This window comes from Manis pentadactyla, chromosome 19 (assembly GCF_030020395.1).
Source record: "Manis pentadactyla isolate mManPen7 chromosome 19, mManPen7.hap1, whole genome shotgun sequence".
Lineage (NCBI taxonomy): Eukaryota > Metazoa > Chordata > Mammalia > Pholidota > Manidae > Manis > Manis pentadactyla.
In genome coordinates, this window is record NC_080037.1 from 14,636,132 (window position 1) to 14,659,825 (window position 23,694).

The 23,694-nt window shown below is 36.8% G+C and overlaps 1 protein-coding gene across 7 annotated transcripts in view; it reads left to right on the forward strand.

Moving 5' to 3' along the window:
- LOC118935589 (bifunctional glutamate/proline--tRNA ligase) overlaps positions 1 to 23,694 on the forward strand; it is an 80,074-nt gene that overhangs the window by 36,768 nt on the left and 19,612 nt on the right. For all 7 annotated transcript variants that reach the window (XR_005033918.2, XM_036932063.2, XM_036932028.2 and 4 more), the window contains 6 exons: positions 302 to 412; positions 2,652 to 2,788; positions 3,616 to 3,823; positions 4,419 to 4,531; positions 8,282 to 8,399; positions 20,832 to 21,188. Coding sequence is in view for 6 of the 7 variants with exons in the window: in XM_036932063.2 (XP_036787958.2) it covers positions 302 to 412; positions 2,652 to 2,788; positions 3,616 to 3,823; positions 4,419 to 4,531; positions 8,282 to 8,399; positions 20,832 to 21,188 (1,044 nt within the window). In the remaining variant the exon portion in view is untranslated. The remainder of the gene's footprint in view (positions 1 to 301; positions 413 to 2,651; positions 2,789 to 3,615; positions 3,824 to 4,418; positions 4,532 to 8,281; positions 8,400 to 20,831; positions 21,189 to 23,694) is intronic.

Sequence of the window (23,694 nt, forward strand, 5' to 3'; positions counted from 1 at the left end):
TTCTAATACAGAGTTAAAATTATTTTTTAAATGTTTCTAATATTATACTTTAACAATTGGTTTCTTTTCACCTATGAGTAGTTATTCTTGGGAAGGAACTAAATCCTCTGTGCAATCTGTGTTTATGATTGGTTTTCTTTTTTCTGCTTGACAGTTAAATGTTAGAGAATAGCTAGCAGATAAACCAAAAAATTAGTAAATGCAGTAACAAAGAAAGCCAGCTAATATTCCTGGGCTATTTAATTTATGAAGTTTTATAAAAATGCCTGAATATTTTAACATGAGTATGCATTTGTTGCAGGTTATTGACCCAGTGGCTCCACGGTATGTCGCATTACTAAAGAAAGAGGTGATCCCAGTGAACATCCCTGGAGCTCTGGAAGAGAAGAAAGAAGTAGCCAAACACCCAAAGGTCACTCTGCAGCATCACCCTGTTGTTCTCTCTCTGTAGAAAGACTGGGATAATCAAAGGGAAAGTGTGGTTAGGTGGCAGTCATGTGGTTTGGGGATCATTTCCTATCCTATTATTTGTTAGGATTTGCTACTAATTGATATAAATATTTTTGTCAATTTCTTTCTGAAAAAATTTATTAGTAATCCATAGCACATCTCATAGAACTGTTAGACTTACTTGGTAAGTCGTTTTTTATTTTTAATTTTGTAGAGGTAGCATGTATAAATACTTAGCATGTAAAGAATTTATCTCTTCCTGGAGTCATTGTGAAAGATGAGGTATTGTATGTAATTCATGCTTTTATCTTTATATGGAAGCTGAGGTACATACTTTATTAATGAGGTTATTCATTTTTACCTTTGTCTTTAGCATTAGATGTAGTAATAGTGAATCTCAGCTTGAGTCCAGAGTCTATCACAGTGCCATTGAATCTGTTTTTGGAAACACTCGTGAAATGAAAATGATATTTGCCCATCTGAATTCAGAATATGATTTTTAAATGAAGGTAGCAGTGAGTTCCTTTTAGTTAAGCCATGTTATCATCTTGGATAGTCATGACTGCTTGGTTAAGAATCCTGAAGCAAAACTACGTCCTTTTATCCCAGCTTTGTGAGTTGTCTATAAATATCTTCATTATATAATGAAGATTATGTTCATAGACTAACCCATATACTAACAGACTAATATACTTATAACCTTACTCATGACTATGTTATGTTCATAGACTAACATAAAAGATAATATGCATCATGAAGAGGTAGATACTCTAAGTTGTAGCCTTGTATGATTACCTTTCTGTATATAATATTAACTATTTTTTATCTTTAAAGATTTGAGTTATTTTAAGGAAATCCCTAATAAAAATTTGGGCACTGTGTATGTACGTAAGATTGATTGATTGACTTGGCCTTTCCTTTATTTTAACATCTGATTGGTTCAAGCAGGTGAATTGTGGTTATGTGGTATATTGTATCACCCAGTACAGTTAGCTTAAATATGAAGCTTGATGAATGTTTTAAATTTGAATGGTGAGAATACAACTTTTTAAGGGTGCTTATTTGTTAAAATGATAGTTGTGGTCAGATAGCTTAGTTAATAGTTAAAGGATAAATAATAAGAAGTAACAGTAAAGAGCTAATTGACCAGCAAACACACTTTAAGTGATTGGATTACTTAGTTTGATCTGTGGAATTTATGTTATCATCACATCCTTCACAAAATGTTCTATGTTTAGCCTGTTCTGAGCCCAGCATAATGTAAGTTGTTATACTGATTTTTCTCAACTACATTCATTGAACAATTATTAAACACATGCTGTTTAACATTAATTTCAAAGGATCTTCTTACACTTTTCTCTTTTTGAATTTTGTCAAACAAAAACTAAAATTTAATAAATACAGACTTTTTATTCCATGGATCTCTTTTTCTTCTTCATATAATACATACTGTAAAGGCAGGAAATTTATGTATATGTATATGATACTATATTTAAAATTTGTCCTCTAGACAAAAATACCATATGATTTCACCTATATGTGGAATCTAAAAAAACAAAACAATAAGAAACTCATGAACACAGAGAACAGATTAGTTGTTGTTATAGGGGAGAGGGTTGGGAGGATGGGTGAAATAGGTTAAGGAGAAAAAAATTTAATGAGAATGTTTGGTATCTTGATCTGGGTGATCGTTACATGAGTGCATACACATGTCAAAATTTATTAAGCTGTACACTATGCATTTTATGGTATATGTACCTCAATTAAAAAAAATTTTTGTCTTCTAAAATATGAAAAGTCCACAATTTCCTGCTTTGGTGTCATCTGTCATCTTACAGTGTTCTGCAGCCACTCCTTGATCAGGAATGACCTAATTTTCTCCTTTGCTTCAAGAGCAGTGAGATTCTGAAGATAGCAAAGCAGATTCTGGTTGGAGGGACCCTAATTGACAAATAATACTGTCTTAGTTCTGCAAACAAAGAATGATTGTTTTAGGCTGGGAGTAATCTTAGGGGCAAGCCATCTCCTTTAACTTGATTATGCGTTATTGGTCAGATGGCTTACTTGGTGTCACAGACCTGGGATTCAAACTAATACAGATACATTTTGTTTGGTTACAGAATAAAATGAATGAATGTATAAACTTGCATACTGGGTCCAATAAGTTGTTTCAACCAATATTTCTTGTTTTTATCCATCAGAATCCTGATGTTGGCTTGAAGCCCGTGTGGTATAGTCCTAAAGTTTTCATTGAAGGAGCTGATGCAGAGACGTTGTCAGAGGGTGAGATGGTTACATTTATAAATTGGGGCAACATCAACATTACTAAAATATACAAGTAAGAACTTTTTGTTTGTTTTCAAATAGGGAAGAAAAGTCTTTTATGTTTATTCACTTATTAAGAATTACCTAATTTAGACTCAATTCTTGTTGCTGACTAGGAAATCTTGCCAGGCATAATAAATACTGCAAATTCTAGACACATACCAGTTTGTTTTTTTCATATATGTTCCAGCTTATTGATAGGGTAGCAGGATATCTTATATGCTTTTGATGATGAAAATTATTGCATCTAGATAAAAAAAAGTAGTTCTAATACTTAGGGCCCCTTTTTGTCATCTAAATCTCATTATGTATATTTTGTATATATAACATAATTTGTGTATAAAACATTCTCTATCCTAAAATCTACTTTAAAATTATGTTGTGATGAATGTGAACTTTTGGTTATTATATATAGCGTATTACACGTACTGATTTGTTCTTAAGATTACATAAATGGAACATTGTATGCGAAGATTAATTTCTCTTAAGTTCTGAAGTCTTAATTGTCCAGTCATTACATATGATTTCAAGTAATTGTTAAATTTTCAAAATACGGTATTTAAAATTTTTACATGCTTAATGCAGGTGACTTTAAAATCTCTAAATATGTTCATGTTCTTCATCAGATAGTGTATTATTACTATCTTGATATCATAGATTATGTTTTATTCATTTCTTGACCAGTATATGTCTGTCACATATTAGAAACTCAAGTAAATGTTTGAGTTGAAATTTTCCTAAGGAAAATTGCTTTTCCTTTCTTTATAGACATAGAACAAAACGATGCACTATGGCAGTTATGGTTTATTTTCCTTAAACACTTTTCAATCTTGTATCTAGGAATGCAGATGGAAAAATTGTATCTCTTGATGCAGAATTGAATTTGGAGAACAAAGACTACAAGAAAACCACTAAGATCACTTGGCTTGCAGAGACTGCACGTGCCCTCCCGATTCCAGCGATCTGTGTTACTTACGAGCACTTGATCACAAAGCCGGTGCTAGGAAAAGATGAGGACTTTAAGCAGTATGTCAACAAGAACAGTAAGGTAGCCTTCTAAAAGAAACCACATTTCACCTTTCTGCATTATATAAACTTTAATTTAGTGTCTTAAAAATTAGTTTTAAATTCCTCAAATAAAAGAAGATTTGAAGAACTTTGTTAAAATAAAATAATGTAAAAGAGCAATGTTCCCATTTTACAGATGGCAGAAACTGAGGCACTGAGGTTAAGTAACTTACCTAAGGATAGACAGTCAGTGGTAGAGCTGGGATTCAAACCCAGGCATCCTGGCTCCAGAGCCCTTGTGTTTAAGTCCTATACTAGCGTACCTTTCAGCTAGATCTAAGAGCGTCTTGCATTGTAGTACGTGTTCATCGTGGGAAAGTTACTTATGTCTGCAGGGTTGCCAATCAAGTTAGTAAAGTTTCCTGAAGCCTGTCAGTTTATAAATGTTGTAAAAATAGAGTAAAAGTAATTTTTTTTTTTTTAATGCTTCACTGTGTGTGCTTAAGTAATAAGGTCTTTAACATACCTGTTTAAAATGAAATATTCCAGCTGCTGAATATACCATGTGCATTTTAGACCTGTTCTTGTGCTCTGATTTCTTAAAAAGTGTGTTTGGTCTTATGTCATCTTTACAGAATGAAGACCTAATGCTGGGGGATCCCTGCCTTAAGGATTTGAAAAAAGGTGACATTATACAACTCCAGAGAAGAGGATTCTTCATATGTGACCAACCTTATGAACCTGTTAGGTATGTAAAAGTAACTTAATGTTTAAATGAAAATTCTTAAAGTTCCTTTAATAAACAATTTTAACATTATGTTAAAAATTGAACTTCCACTAAAATACTGTACTTGACTATACCCAGTTCTCCAGTTTGATTTATTCTTCTACCTTTAATATTTCAGACTTTGAGATAAGTGATAACTTTGAAAAAGAATAATAAAATAATTCATTTCTAAAACTACACCATCTTATAATTCATCTTCATATAATACAAAATGAAAAGAAAAAATTTGAATGCATTGTATCTTTGAGTGAAAGTTATTACTATTACTTTTTTCTTTATAATGCATTTTTATTAGATATAGTATAGAATATAAATAGTGCAGCAGATACATTTAGAGGAAAATTGCAAAATGTTTGCATTTTCTTTTTAAACCATAAAGAAATAGAATTATTAGGAGAGCTTTCAGTCTCTAAAATTTTTGTCCATGTTCCTTTTAGTTTTCTTTTTGTCTCTGTTTTTTCATTTCATTTATTTATCTGTGTCATCAGACCTCTCTCCTGAGTTCTAGACTTGTTGTGAATCTAATGCCTTTTAGACATTTCTGACTAGATATCTTTCAAGTTTCTCAAACTCAAAATCTTCACAATTCCAAGATCCTAGATACCATCTCTGGTGTGTTCTCCTCCTTCATTCCCCATTCCAGATAGTAAACCCTGTCGTTTGTACTGGAAGTCTAGTTAATCTCTAGTCTGTACTGGTGGTCTAGTCCATCTCTGTGCAGTCACTGCATTGCCTTGTTTCAGGCCCTTAGCTTCTAGTCCTTGACTATAAAACAATTTCTAAAGTAGTCTCTGTGTCTATAGTTTTGCCCTTTTCTAATCCATTTTTTATATGGCCTAAAATTTTCTAAAAATCCAAAGTAACAATTTTATCTCACTTCCCTCCTGCTTAAAAATCCTTGTTAGTTTCAAAGTAGAATCTAAATTTCTTAGTCTGATATCTAAGAATTTTTCATGTTATGGTGTCTCTACTCACCTGAGCCATAACTGTTGTAATTTACTCTTCCCTGATCTCTTCTTTTCAGGATAATATACTGTTAGGGACTTAACCAAAGTTATCGAGTGCTTTTGAACCTCTTGCCTTTTCCAAGAATGGCTCTGCTTCTTTTTCTTCATCTGGGTAACCTTTCTTATGTTACTTCCTCCAGATCTCTAATCTGGACCGACACCCAAAACTGTCTGTCCCCAAAGCATGCAGCACTTTCCTTTCTAGAATACTTACCTAGCAGTGTTGAATCTATCTATCTATCTATCCATCTGTCTATATATTTACTTTGTTTCCACCAGTGGAATTCATTAGGGGCAGATACTTTTTCCTTATTCATCATAGTATCATATTGCCTTTAAAATCAGATCATGCATGTAAACTATGTAGCACAGTGCCTGGTACTCACTAAGCCCTTGTTAAATGTTTAGTGATGGTGGTGATAGGACCAGCTATGGTAATGCCCAGAGCAGAGTAGGTTCTCTATTTATTCTAAAGGATTGAATTATAACAAATGGTACTGGGTCAATTGGATAAACACATGTAAAAGAGTGAAACTGAACCCCTACCTCATACCATGTACAGAAATCAACTCAAATATGGATCAAAGACCTAAATGTCAGAGCTAAAACTAAAACTCCTAGAGGAAAGCATAAGTGTTAATTTTTGTAACCTTAGCAATGCTTCCTTAAGTATAACATCTAAAGCACAGGCAACCAAAGGAAATATACATAAGTTGAACTGTATCAAAATTTAAAAATTTTACACTTTCAAAGGACACCATCAAGGAAGTGAAAAGACAGCCCACAGAATGGGAGAAAATGCTTACACATATATCTGATAAAAGACTTAAATCCAGAGTAAATAAAGAGTTCTTAAAATTCAGTAGTAAAAAGACAAGTCAGTTGAAAATGGACAAAGGATTTGAATAGACATTTCTCCACAGCAGATATACTCAATAAGCACATGAAAAGATGCTCAGCATCATTAGTTAGTAGGGAACTATAAATCAAGATCACAGTGAGATACCACTTCATACCCATTAGAATGGCTGTAATAAAATGACACACAATATCAGTTGTTGAGGATGTGGAGAAGTTGGAACCTGTATACATTGCTGAAAGGATTGTGAAACAATGCAGTCGCTTTGGAAAACAGTATGGCAGTTCTTCAAAAAGTAAAACAGAGTTACCATTTGACCCAGCAATTTCACTCTTACATATATACATATGTTCACACAAAAACTTGTACACAAATGCTCAAAGTAGCATTATTCATAATAACCAAAAGATGCAAACAACCCAAGTGTCCATCAACTGATGGATGGATATGATGTATCCATACGAGGGAATGTTGTTCAGTGATAAAAAAGAATGAAGTACTTCTACAACATGTATGAACCTTGTAAATATGCAAAGTAAAAGAAGCTAGTCACCCTAGACCATATATTGTATGATTCCATTATATGAAATGTCCAAAATAGATCCATAGAAGCAAAGTGGGTTAGTCATTGTCATGGGCTAGAGAAATGAGGGATTGGGAAGTGATAAATAAAAAGTACAGAGTTGCTTTTTGAGGAGATACAAAGGTTCTAAAAGTAGTGGTGATGGTTGCCTACCTTTATGTAACTGTTGAATTGTGTACTTTTAAAGGGTGAATTTTTTCGTGTGTGAATCACATATCAATACAACTATTAAAAAATACTGAAAAGATGGAAAGGGTCCTACTGTTACTGAATTTTTTCTCCTTTTAATTTTATTCTGTGGCATTTACCACATGATTTGAAGAAACCCCTTGCTTATGAATAGTTTCAGGGCAAGAAATTTTGCTAATTACTGAACCCTTTAGGATTGCAACATTCTTATAAAACATGTTACAGAAATTTTTCTGTTTGTAAGCAGATTAGGGTGGAATGTAGATAGATGCATTTCCTTTACATCAGTAGCCGAGACCATTAGGATCCACTAATGCCATTTCTGGTGGTGGGCAAAGAGGATGTACTTTTGTACTGGGGTTAGTGGGTAACATCTATAAAAGTTCATAAATTGGAAGTTCATAATTAGCGCTGTCCATTTTTATTTAGGTATTTTCAGGCATGACTCGGAGATATTGCAGGTTTGGTTCCAGACAGCTGCAATTAAACAAGTATCACAATACAGCGAGTCCAATGAATTTTGATATGTCAGTGCATGCAAGAGTTATGTTTAAACTATACTGTAGACTGTCAAGTGTGCAATAATATTATGACCAAAAAATAATGTATTACTTAAATTAAAAAATATCTTACTGCAAAAAAAAATGCTAATCATCAACTGAAATTTTAGCAGGTCATAATCAGTGATCATAGATCACCATAGCAAATATAATAATAATGAATACGTTTGAAATATTGCGAGAATTACCAAAATGTGACACAGAGGTAAAAAGTGAGCAAACGCTGTTGGAAAAATGACACCAACAGACAAGCTAGAGGCAGGGGTGCTTACAAACTGAAAGTTTGTAAAGAACTATCTGCAAAGCGCCCATAAAGCAAAGCCCAGTAAAATTGTGTCTTTATTGTTTTTAAACTATTCTGAAAAGTCTCTGATTTGAATAAAAGAATGAGCTGTTTGTTTATACCTTGAAAAGCATTGACACAGTATCACCGAGTTAATCTAGGAATTCAATTTTAAATGCTTTCAGATAATTTTGTTCAAATTAACTTTTGGCCCTGCATTTTCTTTTTAGCCCATATAGTTGCCGAGAAGCCCCATGTGTTTTGATATACATTCCTGATGGGCATACAAAGGAAATGCCAACGTCTGGGTCAAAAGAAAAGACCAAGATAGAAACAGCGAAAAATGAGGTAATACTGACTTTTATGGATATGTCTCTAATCAATGATCTTTGTCCTAGGGTTTAGACTCTGTTTCTCTACAAATGGTTGTTTTTCTTACTGCTGAAACTGAAGAAGACAATAAGTCCTACTTTTGGGGGTTTTGTGGTTGTCCTTTTCTGTGAGTTTTCAAGACACTTTGCAAAACAAGATTTTTTAATAAAATTTTATTATGTGAAATTTAAGGATGGAAGACTAGATGAGAAGAATGTTTTTAGAAAAGTTTTTTTTTCCTTATGGAAGCTGGCATTTACCACATGATTTTCCTTTTAACAGCTTTTTTCAGTCAGGAGCATTGTACAGAGCCGAGGAGCATCCTGAAGACCATCTATTCTTAGCTACTTACTTTATACTTGAAAGGAAAAAGCCTTGCTCAATGTGACAAAAGTTATCCTTAACAGAGTCGGGAATAGTGACCTGGTTTTCTGATTCCTTGTCTTTACTTTCCTATCATACTCCAGTGCCCCTGGGAGAAGAATTCTCGATAGTCATTGAGGTTTGGAAAATAGAATATGGGCAGGAAGTATATTGTGGATGATAGGAAGCTGTTCTACTTGCTGTTTAAAAATTCCTTTCTTGTCTTGTAGGTAATCTTTGTCTTTAAAAATGAGCTAGGAATTTGCCTGGCAGTCAGGGTTCAGCGGGACATTCCAGATGGAGACATAGCTTCTGTCCTCATGACACGTGATGTGGTTTTGGGAGGTGGTGACGTGTAGAGAATTGGGGACTTTATTATGTAGGCCAGAGGTCCTCAAACTTCCTCAGTTCATAGCACCATTAGTTTCTTAGTAAATTTTTTTTAGCACCCCAGGCTAAGAATTCCTAACGGTTCTCCTTATGAAGTAGTTAAAATTTAATTCCAGTAATTTAGTAGCCATTTAAAAAATACATATAAATTGAAAGAAAAGAAACTTAAATTTTATTCTTAAAATATTTTGTTCTCGGGGGGCGGAAGATGGCGGCGTGAGTAGAGCAGCGGAAATCTCCTCCCAAAACAGCATATATCTATGAAAATATAACAAAGACAACCCTTCCTAGAATAAAGACCAGAGGACACAGGACAATATCCAGACCACATCCACACCTGAGAGAACCCAGCGCCTCGCGAAGGGGGTAAGATACAAGCCCCGGCCCCGCGGGAGCTGAGCGCCCCTCCCCCCAGCTCCCGGCGGGAGAAGAGCAGGCAGAGCGGGAGGGAGACGGAGCCCAGGGCTGCTGAACACCCAGCCCCAGCCATCCGGGCCAGAGTGCAGGGCCCTCGATACTGGGAAAACAGGGCAGCAAGAACAGTGAGCAGGCACTGGAGGCTGGGCGACAGAGGACATAAGAAAAGCGCGCGACCATTTTTTTTTTTTTGCTTTTTTGCTGCTTTGTTTTGGCGAGCGCTTTTTGGAAGTCTTAAAGGGACAGGGACCCCAATATTAGGGAAACAGGGCAGAAAGACCGGTGAGCAGAGGACTGAGGCTGGCACCGGAGAATAAAGAAAAACGAACGACCACCTTTTTTTTTTTAATTAAAAATTTTTTTTTTTTTTAATTAAAAAAATTTTTTTTTCTTGTTTTTTTTGTGGTCGTTGTTTTGTTTTGGTGGGTGCTTTTTGGAAGTCTTAAAGGGGCAGGGCGGGCCACTTAATCCAGAGGTAGGGAATCCGGGATCTCTGGGCACCCTAACCCCTGGGCTGCAGGGAGCAGGGAGGCCCCTTACGGAGATAAATAGCCTCCCAGCAGCTCCTGCTCCAACGCGACTCCACCATTTTGGAGTAGCTGCCCGAGCCAGGCCACGCCCACAGCAACAGCGGAGATTAACTCCATAGCAGCCGGGCAGGAAGCAGAAACCCTGTCTGCGCGCAGCTGCGCAGCACAAGCCACTAGAGGCCGCTGTTCTCCCAGGAGAGGAGGGCCACAAACCAACAAGAAAGGAAGTCCTTCCAGCCGTCACTCGTCCCAGTTCTGCAGACTATTCCTATCACCATGAAAAGGCAAAGCTACAGGCAGACAAAGATCACAGAGACAACACCAGAGAAGGAGACAGACCTAACCAGTCTTCCTGACAAAGAATTCAAAATAAGAATCATAAACATGCTGACAGAGATGCAGAGAAATACGCAAGAAAAATGGGATGAAGTCCGGAAAGAGATCACAGATGCCAGAAAGGAGATCGCAGAAATGAAACAAACTCTGAAAGGGTTTATAAGCAGAATGGATAGAATGCAAGAGGCCATTGATGGAATTGAAATCAGAGAACAGGAACGCATAGAAGCTGACATAGAGAGAGACAAAAGGATCTCCAGGAATGAAACAATATTAAGAGAACTGTGTGACCAATCTAAAAGGAGCAATATCCGTATTATAGGGGTCCCAGAAGAAGAAGAGAGGCAAAGAGATGGAAAGTATCTTAGAAGAAATAATTGCTGAAAACTTCCCCACACTGGGGGAGGAAGTAATCAAACAGACCACGGAAATACACAGAACCCCCAACAGAAAGGATCCAAGAAGGGCAACACCAAGACACATAATAATTAAAATGGCAAAGATCAAGGACAAGGAAAGAGTGTTAAAGGCAGCTAGAGAGAAAAAGGTCACCTATAAAGGGAAACCCATCAGGCTAACGTCAGATTTCTCAACAGAAACCCTACAGGCCAGAAGAGAATGGCATGATATATTTAATACAATGAAACAGAAGGGCCTTGAACCAAGGATACTGTATCCAGCACGACTATCATTCAAATATGACGGTGGGATTAAACAATTCCCAGACAAACAAAAGCTGAGGGAATTTGCTTTCCACAAACCACCTCTACAGAACATCTTACAGGGACTGCTCTAGATGGGAGCACTCCTAGAAAGAGCACAGCACAAAACACCCAACATATGAAGAATCGAGGAGGAGGAACAAGAAGGGAGAGAAGAAAAGAATCTCCAGACAGTGTATATAACAGCTCAATAAGGGAGCTAAGTTAGGCAGTAAGATACTAAAGAGGCTAACCTTGAACCTTTGGTAACCACGAATTTAAAGCCTGCAATGGCAATAAGTACATATCTTTCAATAGTCACCCTAAATGTTAATGGGTTGAATGCACCAATCAAAAGACACAGAGTAACAGAATGGATAAAAAAGCAAGACCCATCTATATGCTGCTTACAAGAAACTCACCTCAAACCCAAAGACATGTACAGACTAAAAGTCAAGGGATGGAAAAACATATTTCAAGCAAACAACAGTGAGAAGAAAGCAGGGGTTGCAGTACTAATATCAGACAAAATAGACTTCAAAACAAAGAAAGTAACAAGAGATAAAGAAGGACACTACATAATGATAAAGGGCTCAGTCAAACAAGAGGATATAACCATTCTAAATATATATGCACCCAACACAGGAGCACCAGCATATGTGAAACAAATACTAACAGAACTAAAGGGGGATATAGACTGCAATGCATTCATTCTAGGAGACTTCAACACACCACTCACCCCAAAGGAGAGATCCACTGGGCAGAAAATAAGTAAGGACACGGAAGCACTGAACAACACAGTAGAGCAGATGGACCTAATAGACATCTATAGAACTCTACATCCAAAAGCAGCGGGATATACATTCTTCTCAAGTGCACATGGAACATTCTCCAGAATAGACCACATACTAGGCCACAAAAAGAGCCTCAGAAAATTCCAAAAGATTGAAATCCTACCAACCAACTTTTCAGACCACAAAGGCATAAAACTAGAAATAAACTGTACAAAGAAAGCAAACAGACTCACGAACACATGGAGGCTTAACAACACGCTCCTAAATAATCAATGGATCAATGACCAAATCAAAATGGAGATCCAGCAATATATGGAAACAAATGACAACAACAACACTAAGCCCCAACTTCTGTGGGACGCAGCAAAAGCAGTCTTAAGAGGAAAGTATATAGCAATCCAAGCATATTTAAAAAAGGAAGAGCAATCCCAAATGAATGGTCTAATGTCACAATTATCGAAATTGGAAAAAGAAGAACAGATGAGGCCTAAGGTCAGCAGAAGGAGGGACATAATAAAGATCAGAGAAGAAATAAATAAAATTGAGAAGAATAAAACAATAGCAAAAATCAGTGAAACCAAGAGCTGGTTCTTTGAGAAAATAAACAAAATAGATAAGCCTCTAGCCAGACTTATTAAGAAGAAAAGAGAGTCAACACAAATCAACAGTATCAGAAACGAGAAAGGAAAAATCACGACGGACCCCACGGAAATGCAAAGAATTATTGGAGAATACTATGAAAACCTATATGCTAACAAGCTGGGAAACCTAGGAGAAATGGACAACTTCCTAGAAAAATATAACCTTCCAAGATTGACCCAGGAAGAAACAGAAAATCTAAACAGACCAATTACCAGCAACGAAATTGAAGAGGTAATCAAGAAACTACCAAAGAACAAAACCCCCGGGCCAGATGGATTTACCTCGGAATTTTATCAGACATACAGGGAAGACATAATACCCATTCTCCTTAAAGTTTTCCAAAAAATAGAGGAGGAGGGGATACTCCCAAACTCATTCTATGAAGCTAACATCACCCTAATACCAAAACCAGGCAAAGACCCCACCAAAAAAGAAAACTACAGACCAATATCCCTGATGAACGTAGTTGCAAAAATACTCAACAAAATATTAGCAAACCGAATTCAAAAATACATCAAAAGGATCATACACCATGACCAAGTGGGATTCATTCCAGGGATGCAAGGATGGTACAACATTCGAAAGTCCATCAACATCATCCACCACATCAACAAAAAGAAAGACAAAAACCACATGATCATCTCCATAGATGCTGAAAAAGCATTTGACAAAGTTCAACATCCATTCATGTTAAAAACTCTCAGCAAAATGGGAATAGAGGGCAAGTACCTCAACATAATAAAGGCCATCTATGATAAACCCACAGCCAACATTATATTGAACAGCGAGAAGCTGAAAGCATTTCCTCTGAGATCGGGAACTAGACAGGGATGCCCACTCTCTCCACTGTTATTTAACATAGTACTGGAGGTCCTAGCCACGGCAATCAGACAAAATAAAGAAATACAAGGAATCCAGATTGGTAAAGAAGAAGTTAAACTGTCACTATTTGCAGATGACATGATACTGTACATAAAAAACCCTAAAGATTCCACCCCAAAACTACTAGAACTGATATCGGAATACAGCAAAGTTGCAGGATACAAAATCAACACACAGAAATCTGTGGCTTTCCTATATACTAACAATGAACCAACAGAGAGAGAAATCAGGAAAACAACTCCATTCACAATTGCATCAAAAAAAATAAAATACCTAGGAATAAACCTAACCAAAGAAGTGAAAGACTTATACTCTGAAAACTACAAGTCACTCTTAAGAGAAATTAAAGGGGACACTAACAGATGGAAACTCATCCCATGCTCGTGGCTAGGAAGAATTAATATCGTTAAAATGGCCATCCTGCCCAAAGCAATATACAGATTTGATGCAATCCCTATGAAACTACCAGCAACATTCTTCAATGAACTGGAACAAATAATTCAAAAATTCATATGGAAACACCAAAGACCCCGAATAGCCAAAGCAATCCTGAGAAAGAAGAATAAAGTAGGGGGGATCTCACTCCCCAACTTCAAGCTCTACTATAAAGCCATAGTAATCAAGACAATTTGGTACTGGCACAAGAGCAGAGCCACAGACCAATGGAACAGACTAGAGAATCCAGACATTAACCCAGACATATATGGTCAATTAATATTTGATAAAGGAGCCATGGACATACAATGGCGAAATGACAGTCTCTTCAACAGATGGTGCTGGCAAAACTGGACAGCTACATGTAGGAGAATGAAACTGGACCATTGTCTAACCCCATATACAAAAGTAAACTCAAAATGGATCAAAGACCTGAATGTAAGCCATGAAACCATTAAACTCTTGGAAGAAAACATAGGCGAAAACCTCTTAGACATAAACATGAGTGACCTCTTCTTGAACATATCTCCCCGGGCAAGGAAAACAACAGCAAAAATGAGTAAGTGGGACTATATTAAGCTGAAAAGCTTCTGTACAGCAAAAGACACCATCAATAGAACAAGAAGGATCCCTACAGTATGGGAGAATATATTTGAAAATGACACATCCGATAAAGGCTTGACGTCCAGAATATATAAGGAGCTCTCACGCCTCAACAAACAAAAAACAAATAACCCAATTAAAAAATGGGCAGAGGAACTGAACAGACAGTTCTCCAAAAAAGAAATACAGATGGCCAACAGACACATGAAAAGATGCTCCTCATCGCTAATTATCAGAGAAATGCAAATTAAAACTACAATGAGGTATCACCTCACACCAGTAAGGATGGCTGCCATCCAAAAGACAAACAACAACAAATGTTGGCGAGGCTGTGGAGAAAGGGGAACCCTCCTACACTGCTGGTGGGAATGTAAGTTAGTTCAACCATTGTGGAAAGCAGTATGGAGGTACATCAAAATGCTCAAAACAGACTTACCATTTGACCCAGGAATTGCACTCCTAGGAATTTACCCTAAGAATGCAGCAATCAAGTTTGAGAAAGACAGATGCACCCCTATGTTTATTGCAGCACTATTTACAATAGCCAAGAATTGGAAGCAACCTAAATGTCCATCAATAGATGAATGGATAAAGAAGATGTGGTACATATACACAATGGAATACTACTCAGCTATAAGAAAAGGGCAAATCCAATCATTTGCAGCAACATGGATGGAGCTGGAGGGTATTATGCCCAGTGAAACAAGCCAAGCGGAGAAAGAGAAATACCAAATGATTTCACTTATCTGTGGAATATAAGAACAAAGGAAAAACTGAAGGAACAAAACAGCAGCAGAATCACAGAACTCAAGAATGGACTAACAGGTACCAAAGGGAAAGGGACTGGGGAGGATGGGTGGGAAGGGGGGGAGAAGTAGGGGGGTATTAAGATTAACATGCATGGGGGGGTAGGAGAAAAGGGAGGGCTGTACAACACAGAGAAGGCAAGTAGTGATTCTACAACATTTTGCTATGCTGATGGACAGTGACTGTAAAGCGGTTTATAGGGGAGACCTGGTATAGGGGAGAGCCTAGTAAACATAATATTCGTCATGTAAGTGTAGATTAGTGATAGAAAAAAAAAAAAAATAAATAAAAGGGCATTTCCTGTGTGGTAACCTCCAACGAGTTCTACACAAGGGTATAAAGGGCATATAAAAGTGTAGGCAAAGGGTCTGTTTGTGTTTATACAGAGGATCAAAGCCTAATTGGGCTACCCCGAAAATTAACTAAGATACGATATGAAAAAGAACTTCCAACATCTGCACCCTCTGGAAGACTCATGCCAGAAGATGATCATCAAAAAACCCCAACAAAGATCCACGCACTGCTACAGCTGTAGATGCACTCATCCCACCAGTTCCTGGACCTGCCATGGGAATGAGGAAGGAGATATCTAAGCTGGCCTGTGCATACAGTAAAACAACAAAATTGGACTGGATCTATACTGTTGGAACTCAACCAAGAATTTGGAGAAGTGCAAATTGTAGCGCTCCAAAGTCTTACAACTACAAACTATTTATTGTTAAAAGAACATATGGCATGTGAACAGTCCCCAGGAATGGGTTGTTTTAATTTGTCTGATTTCTCTCAGACTGTTCAAGTTCATTTGGACAATATCCACCATATCATAGATAAGTTTTCACAAATGCCTAAGGTGCCTAACTGGTTTTCTTGGTTTCACTGCAGATGGCTGGTAATTACAGATATGCTTTGGTTATGTAACTATACTCCTATTATGTTAATGTGTGTGTGCAATTTAAGTAGTAGCTTAAAACCTATACATGCTGAAGTTACTCTACAAGAAGATATATCAAAGAAATAATCAATCTTCCCATGTTTTCTTCCGCCTGCTACTTCTATAGCTTTTCTTCTTCCTTCCTAATTACAACCCTTAAATAGAATTCGTGCCTCATACCAAATTTACCGAGTATCATAATTCTTCCAAGTGGTAAAGATACCTCAAGACAAATGCTGGGCATAGAAGCCACAGGGCATAAATATGCAAAGAAATAAAAAGCTAACCTTTTCAAACAATAAGGCTTCTCTCTCACTTACCAACATTATATTTCCCTGTATGGCCCCGGAAAATGACTGGTTAGCCAGAGACGGGTAAGATTCCTCAAGGGAGGAACAACCTAAGACAGGCACAGTCGCAGGGGGGCCATCAGGTGAGAAATTGGGGATCAACAGAGGTGAGGCTTAGAACCTCACCCCCCCGTTCTGAGAGAAATCTTCTGCATACGTGGATGTTTTATTGCCCTGGTCTAGCTTGGATTAATACATAGTCTACAGGCACACACCTGATCATCTACATGTGCTCTCTTACAACACTAAACTATGTTTTCTACCTTTATGTTGTATCTACCTACCACTTCAGCATTTTATTAAAAATAATAATAATAAAGAGAGAAATGTGGTATCCACATATAAATCAAGTATAAAAACCAAATGAGTATTCATATTTGAACTGACTGTTTATAGTTCATAATGCATGAGCAAAACCGAAAGTTTCTGTGATGACTGCCCTTGTACTGTTCACTATGTAACTTATTCATTATGTAAGAATTTGTTCTACATGTAAAAAAAAAAAAAAAAAAAAAATATTTTGTTCTCAAATGTTAAATATTTTTTAATTTCATTCTTATTTCTGTTTTATTCTGGAAGTGTTATTACAAATTGAAAGAAAAAAATTACTATAGTATATCTTTCTTAAACCTTGGACACTACCATGGTTATTTCTTGTTCCACATTGATTTTCCTGTGGTGTTTGATTTTTAACACGGCAGCTGTGGAAAATCCAGCTTTGCAAATACATGACAAATTGAAAGGAATGTAGTTCATTCTAATGTTAAAACTTCAGCAAAAACTAATATTAAAACTCTAAGCAGAACTTCTGAGTTGCTTTGAGCTTGTAGTACATGCAGTGTTTGACAGATGTTGCACATAACTGCTCTGTTTACCTCTGCTATTTACAGCGCCCTGTGTGCCCTGTGGCACCCTGTGAACTGCCTCTGGCACCCTGAGCATCGTGAAGCGTAGTTTGCGATCATAGATGTTGGCGGGTGGGTGCCCCCTGATGACTCGGTAGCAGTGTAGAAGACAGTTCAGAGAGGGACTGGGTGTAGGATTCGGAGGCAGTGTAAGTGGTCAGGAAGCCAGAGGATGAGAGCCTGGAGGATACAAAGTAAGAAATGAATCCAGGAAGTAGAATTGGTAAGACAGTAACTTCTAACTTTGTTGTGGCTAACTGTTTAGGTAAATAGATGTTAAATAACCTGAACCAGGGAAGTCAGGAGTACACAAGTTTATTAGGAGATAGGAGTTTGGAACTATTTATAGTGGGAGTATCATGACTTGAGCTTTTGATTAATGTAAATCAAAAACTGTGATCTCAGCCAAAAAAAAACTAAAGGAAAAGGAATAAGAATTCAAATAGTGCAGTATCCCCATACTATTTTGTGTATATATATACTAGCAGTTCTCAAAGTTTCTGATCTCAGGACCCCTTACACTCTTAAAAAATAATTGAGGACCCCCTTTGTTTATATGGGTTAATATCAGTATTTATCATACTAAAAATTAAATAATAAGTTTAAAAAGAATTTGTTAATTCATTTAAAAATAATAAATCCAATTACATGTTTGTATAAGTAATATTTTTCTGAAAAACAACTGTATCTTCCAAAATAAAACTTACAGTTAGGAGAGTGGTGTGATTTTGCATTTTTGCATATCCTTTTAATGTCTGACTTAGCAGCCTTGGAAAAATTGCACCATACATCATGAGAGGATGAGAACAAAAAAGACAAATTACAGTTGTAGTAGTATTACGAAAATAGATTTGACCCTGCAGATCTCTTCGAAAGAGTCTAAGAAGTCCTCTGGGGTCTTTAGCTCATACCTTGAAACCTGCTGATATATATAATGGAATAAGTGGGAGACAGGAAATTTGGCTACTGTTCCTTCACTGGTCCCAGTTTCCACCAGTGCCTCTCACCTTTTGCATATCCTGTAGACATCCTGTTGTTATGCTGTAAGTTTATGTGTTCCTAAACATTTATGTTCTACAAAATGGCATACTTAAAATACCAGGACTGATGTATCAGGAAGAATAGGGTTGGGACAAACCACTGAAAACCTTGCATCTTGTGTGGTTTTGGTCAGATGGTTGCTGAGTAGCAGTCACTGAAGGCTCAGCTAGGCTGGACATTCAGAATGGCTCACTCCCATGGGTGGCTGTTGCTGCTGCCTGTTGCTAGGAGCTCAGTGAAGCACTGAGAGGAATAGCTGCAAGTGACCTCTTCAGCATGGTAGTGTTAGGATAGTGAGACTTGGTAGATGACAGCTCTAGGCTCCAAAGTGTGTGTCCAGTAGACAAGGTGGAAGAGCATTGCCTTTGAAGATTTATTTAATCTTGGAAATCTCAACATTTCTCCCATGCTCTGTTGGTCAAAGTAGTCATAAGCTTGCCTCGATTCAAGGCGAGGGGACATAGACCCCACCTCTTAATGGGAGGGGTGTCAAAAAGTTTGTGGATATGCCTTAAAACCAACATAGATCCTAAACTGAGGTACAGTTGACTGCATTTGTACCCACATTGCAGTCAGCCATCATTTGCAGCCTTAAACCTTAAGGTGCATGCTCTGTCCTTTGCTAGTAGGTCTTTGAGGATATTTGCCTCCAGTAAAGTCTGATGCAGAATGTACCCTGCTGCGTCATCATTATTTATTTATTTATTTAGAATGCAGAAGTAAATGTCTTTGAAACTTCATCTGCCCGTGTACCTTCAGCAGGTTGCTTAATGTCATGGAAAACAACCTTGTTAAAGTATCTGCACTAAAGGAAGATACCTAATGCAGGATTTTAGCTTTTCCTTAAGACCCTCATGTATTTGTAATCCTTTCTTTTTAATTGTGAGAAAGATTTTTCCTGTTTGCTTCTTTGACATAAAACATTGGTACAGTGGGAGAAATCACATTGAACTTGGTATGATTTTTTTTTCAGGTTTTCACTGATATTGTTCCCGTTTACTGACCATGAAAGAGTCTGTTCATATTACCAAAAATAAACTGTAGCAGAGCAGAATGTATATATTTTCGATAGAGTGGCACACTTAATTGTATTCTTACCTTACTATATAACTCATGCACTTATAAATGCATATTAATGTTAATGTTTGTGTGGGCATCATATTTATAACATCACCAAAAAATAAACTCTGAGTGATTTGAGAAATTTGGGGGAAGTAATTTTGATGATACGCAGCTTTGATTTACCTGCCGACTTCAGAACCTAGCCTCCATGGAAAATGCAGCTCTGATACAGCTTGAGGTGCTTCTTGGCTACCCAGGTAAAAATGTCCTAAAGACCATTCAGAATGCTGGGATTGGATCAGGACAGAGTTCTGGAGTAGAAGTGAAATGTTTTGGAGTTTAATACACATGACACCATGAGTATAGATAAGGTTACTTGGAAAATTTAACTAGAAGACCATTAAAAAAGTCGTGGGGGAAGGTTTGATGTGAGCTGGATTTTAAATCTGGAAGGGTTTCAGTAGGGAGGAAAGTACTCTAGGCAGAAGAAAGCATGCCATCAAGAATAAAAGTAGTTGAGCTTTTCACTACCCAGAGATCATTTTAGTGATCACATCTCTAAGTTTGTTGCTTATACTTGCATATTATCATATGCCTGTAGCTACATAATTTTACACAAATGGAATTATTCAATAGTAATGATGTAAAATTGTGTCACAGTATTGCATGGAGCTCTTGCCTTGTCAACAATCTAGATATACATCATCTTTTAAAAATGATTATTAATAGTATTACCTAACATTTACTGATACTTACTTTTTCTCAACCTTTGTAATATATGTAAAAGCTTTACATATATTTATTTCCTGTTATTTTCCCATCAATCTGATGGATTCAGTACATTCACAATTACTTTTACAGTTTAAAAACAGAAGCAACTTAGGTAACTAGTTAAGCTGGTGGAACAGTGATTTTTTTCTCAGATCTGATGGATGTGCCATAATTTCTTTAATCCCCTAATAGGGTAAAGATTGGTGATATTTTTAGTTTTTTACAATGAAAACAGTGCTCCAGTGAATATCCACTTACCTCTGCCTCTGTTTGCTTTTGTCATTTCTCAGGATAGATTTTTAGGAAGGAGATTATCCATTTTTAACTTAAAGGGATTACAGTTTTAAATTTTATTTTTAACCTGAAACATGAAACAATCAGTTTAATATAATTTGATGAGACGATGTTTAACATGAATTATTTTACTTTTGGTTTTCTGCCTCTGTAGACATCTACTCCATTTAAGGAAAGACCAGCTTCTTTGAATAACACCTGTGCTACATCTGAGGATGCCCCGGCCCTTTACAACAGAGTGGCTGCTCAAGGGGATGTGGTTCGTGAGCTAAAAGTCAAGAAAGCAGCAAAGGAAGATATAGATGCAGCTGTCAAACAGCTTTTGGCTTTGAAAGCCGAATATAAGGAGAAAACAGGCCAGGAATATAAACCTGGAAATCCTCCTGCTGCAGTAGTGCAGAGTATTTCTTCTCAGTCATCAGTGAATATTCAGGAAAGTAAATCTCTCTATGACGAAGTTGCTGCACAAGGGGAGGTGGTTCGTAAACTGAAAGCTGAAAAGGCGCCTAAGGTCAGTGTGCTGGGAAGAGTCCAGACAATGTTGTAAGCAAGCTTATGAATTCAAATGACTTAGGGTGGTCTCGTCGTCTTTTAAGACGTACTGTTTATAGACTGTTGACTATTTTGACATAACAATCAACGTTTACTGACACCTGCTATGTGCCTGGCCCTGAAAATATTAAGAAGCATCTCGTCTTCTAGTGCAGAGGAGGCAGTGGGAGAGAAAACATAAACACTAACTGTAATCCCCTGTGATACGTATCAGTTCTCTCAGAAGTATTTATGGTTGTAAGGGGCAGGGAAGGAGGAACAGTTCAAAAAGGGTATTTAAAATAGTCCTGAAATAGAAAAAGCCTTGTATGGGTGAATGAAGTGGAGAGAAGTTACTCGTCAGTGTAGAGCCATGGTTCTTAAGCTTTATTGTAGGGAGCTTGCTTAAACACAGGTTGATGGACCCTGCCTCCTAAGGTTTTGCTTCAGTTAAGTCCAGGGTGTGCAGAGAAAGTCATTGTAAAAAGTCCATGATGCTGATGCTGCAGGCTGGGGACTGATGCCAAAGATGGCAAAGGTAGAGAGGCCTGAAGGTTCGAGGTGTATTCAGAAAACAGAGGGTTGTCAAGGGGTTTTGGAGGTGTGACTATTTCACATTCCTCATGGGGGAACCCTTAAGTGATACCAGATTTTGACTGAAGATTTTAAAAAATCTAAATTCTCAGGTAAATTGAGCAGGTACTTTTAGTAGGTGCTTTTTGGTTACGATAAATGTGATACTGAAATCCTACAGTGTACCGTATCTGTTTAAAATATTGCTCTTTGTTTTTTCCCCAGATTCTAACAGTATTAAATAATGCTCTCTTCTGTGCTAGAGAATGGGCCCAGTTACTAGGAATGGAAGTGTTATTTAATTTATTTAAACTACTTTTTCCACTGTACTATGTACATTATGCTATTTTTGCACTTAATCCTCCCAGTAGTCATGTCCAATAATATTGAAATAATATTCCTTTTTTTACTTGCTGGGTTTCAGTAACCAATGAGAAATTGTGAATGTGAAAGTAACTTCTGAAATGTACAAAACTGGGAATCCAGTTTTGACTAATTTCCAAGTTATTTCCCATTAGAGATGATGATAGTGGGGCATTGCATTTTATAAGCAGGTTTATAAGCACCAGATACTTATGGTTTTACTAGTTTATTAAGCATGTCTGTGCCTGCCAACATTAATAATTTCTCTAAGTCTCTTACCATTCCATTGCGTACAGAAATAGTTCTTTTACTACATCATATTTAGTAAGGAAGGTGATTAGCTGAGGATTTATAATGACAGGCTTCAATTAGGCTCTCCCCACCACATTTTTCTGCTTCAGGATCAGATCGGTGGTACTGGGTAAGAACTTCTAAGTGTAAAGGTGCAGAGTATAAGCAAAAAGTGGACATGGAAAAAAAAAAACCCTGGACATTCACCTTCAGCTCTCCCTTCAAGTCCACCTTCTGTGGCTCCTCTCTTTTTCTTCCTGCTCAGCAGAGTGCATTAAGTAGTGGATCGAAAAGATGTGGTGTGAGATGCATATCTGAGAATACATCAAAGATAAAAAAATTATGAATTCTGATTTAGTTACTTTAAAAGGTAAAGTCACTTTTCAGATTTTAAGTATTAACTCTGAAAGTTGTGAAGTTGTACTTTAAAAAAATAAAACTTTGATTTTGAACCAATTTCTCTGATTTGAAGTCTAAATGACTGCAGTGTTTTGAACATGAAATTGCAATATTGCTTGAAACAGGAGCCAGAAAATAGTAAATTTAAAGGCTTTATGGAGTACTTGTGACATGTTAGACTCTAGCAGGGCGTGGCAACTTGTGTTTTGTGAGTGAAATTTTATTGGCACACAACCATGACTATTCATTTACATATTGTGTAATCTGGTACCAAGAAGTACCATCCAATTTCTCTTTGTAAAATGCCTTTTAATCTAGAAAACTAGAATCAAAAGTCTCTTCTGAAAAAGCAGTTTTCATGGCATGTTGGTAGGAGTAAATGGACGTTAAGGTCATTGTCTAATGCCTTCTGTAGTACTGTTTAGTAATTTAGTAAATTGGAATGGTTAAGATCACAGATTCTAGAACAAACCTACATTAAAATCCTAGCTTTACCACTTTCTATGTAACTTTGGTTAAGGTACTTATTCTTTCTAAGCCTTACTTCTTTCTTCTATAAAATGGATAATGGTTGTTTTGAGAATTAAATAAGATGATCCACTTAAAGCACTTGGCATAGTGTCCGGCACAGAAAATAGGTCATAAAATGACTGATTATTTTTTTGGTAATTCTAACTTTGTTTAGTACTTTCTAAATCATCCATTAAGACTCTATAGTGAGTAGCAAAATTTCTGTCTATTTTGAAAAATAACCTGAATAAATTAGTTATCTAGAAGTTTCCATTTCCAATTTGAGGAGATATAGATGTATATAATCTTAATTTTATTTCTAGAATATCTCATTCAGTAATGAAGTAGTT